This window comes from Mandrillus leucophaeus, unplaced genomic scaffold, assembly GCF_000951045.1.
Source record: "Mandrillus leucophaeus isolate KB7577 unplaced genomic scaffold, Mleu.le_1.0 Scaffold49, whole genome shotgun sequence".
Lineage (NCBI taxonomy): Eukaryota > Metazoa > Chordata > Mammalia > Primates > Cercopithecidae > Mandrillus > Mandrillus leucophaeus.
In genome coordinates, this window is record NW_012105253.1 from 180360 (window position 1) to 182026 (window position 1667).

Consider the following 1667-nt stretch of genomic DNA (forward strand, 5'->3'; position numbering starts at 1 on the left):
AGGAGTTGATAGCAGCGTTTCATGCCATCTCCAAAGGCCTGTATGAATTTGTCATTCCTCAGGGTGAAGATGAAAGGGTTCAGAAAAGGGGTCACCACTAAAACCAGCAGTGACGCTACCCTGTTATACTCGGCTGCCTGTGTTTGTTTGGGTTTCACGTAGAGAAACAAGCAGCTGCCGTAGCCGATCGCAACATAGGTGAAGTGGGAGGCACAAGTGGAAAAGGATTTCCTCCGCCCAGAGGCTGACGGGATCTTGAGGATGGTGGAGATGATGTAGGTGTAGGAGACAATTGTAGGGATCAAAGAACCAATGATAATGAAAATAGCCATTAGAAAAAAAATAAACTCTGTAAAAAGAGTGTTCTCATAGGATACTTTGAGCAATTGTCCTCGGTCACAGTAAAAATGGTCTAACACATTTGATTTGCAGAAAGTAAGCTGAAAAGTGGCATAAACTGGCCAGATTTCAGAAAGAAACCCAAAAACCCATGACACAATTACCACCCAACTGCAGGTGCTGCTGTTCATAATGATGTTGTACCTAAAAGGGTTACGCACAGCCACATAACGGTCCACAGCCATCACTCCCATTAATGCCAACTCCGAGGTACCCAAAGAAACGTATAAATATAGCTGTGCAGCACAGGCTGTCAAAGATATGATCTGAGTGCCTGGAAGCAGCAACCCCCCGAGCATAAAAGGGACAGCGGTGGATGTGATCAGGATCTCCAGGACAGAGAGGTGACCCAGGAAAAAATACATGGGGGACTGCAGACGTTTATCAACACAGATAGTGACGATGATGACCGTGTTTCCCATCACTGTCACTGTGTACAAGAAGAAGAAGGTTGCAAAAAGGATACGGCGTACTTCTTGGGAGCCAGGGAAGCCTAAGAGAAAAAATTCAGTGGTGCTAGAGCAATTCCCCAACATTTACTTCTGAGTGTTTTTCCCTTCTGAAATCTAGAGAAAAAAAAATGAGTTAATATGGTTTCCCATCTCAACAGAAGTAGAAACTGTTCTGAAATCCCCCTTCTGCTCACAGGCTGCACACCAAGACTAGAATGGTAGGCGTTCATCTTCTATTATTCCCTGTATATGGTCAGGGGCAATTTTTCTTTTCTTTTCTTTTCTTTTTTTTTTTTTTTTGAGATGGAGTTTCACTCTTGTCACCCAGGCTGGAGTGCAATAGCACGATCTTGACTCACTGTAACCTCCACCTCCCAGGTTCAAGAGATATTCCTGCCTCAGCCTCCTGGGTAGCTGAGATTACAGGCATGTGCCACTACATCCAGCGAATTTTTTTGTATTATTAGTAGAGATGGGGTTTCACCATGTTGGCCAGGCTAGTCTCAAATTCCTGACCTCAGGTGATCCACCCTCCTTAGTCTCCCAAAGTACTGGGATTGTAGGTATGAGCCACCGTGCCCAGTTTAGGGGCAATTTTTCTAACTATGCACAATATGCCAAGAAAATTGCGTTGATGATCCCAGTCCCCAGTGCCATACTGTAGACATGAGAACCTGTACCCTGCCCAGCATGCACCATTGCACCCTCAATGCTCAGTTCACCTGCCTCCCACTCTGCTCTGAACAGCCAGCAGTCAGCCTCCAGGACCACAGTGTGTTCCCTTCTACCACTAACTCCCTTCCACCTGGAAGCTCC

At 45.8% G+C, this 1667-nt stretch overlaps 1 protein-coding gene across 1 annotated transcript; it reads right to left on the reverse strand.

The window, feature by feature from the left end:
- Window positions 1-8: 8 nt before the first annotated feature.
- On the reverse strand, window positions 9-1416 carry LOC105550499 (putative olfactory receptor 9A1; the record flags this gene model as incomplete). Its single annotated transcript, XM_011995419.1, has 1 exon — window positions 9-1416. A coding segment is annotated over exon 1 (927 nt), but the record flags the coding sequence as incomplete, so codon positions are not given.
- Between the last annotated feature and the right edge of the window lie 251 nt (window positions 1417-1667).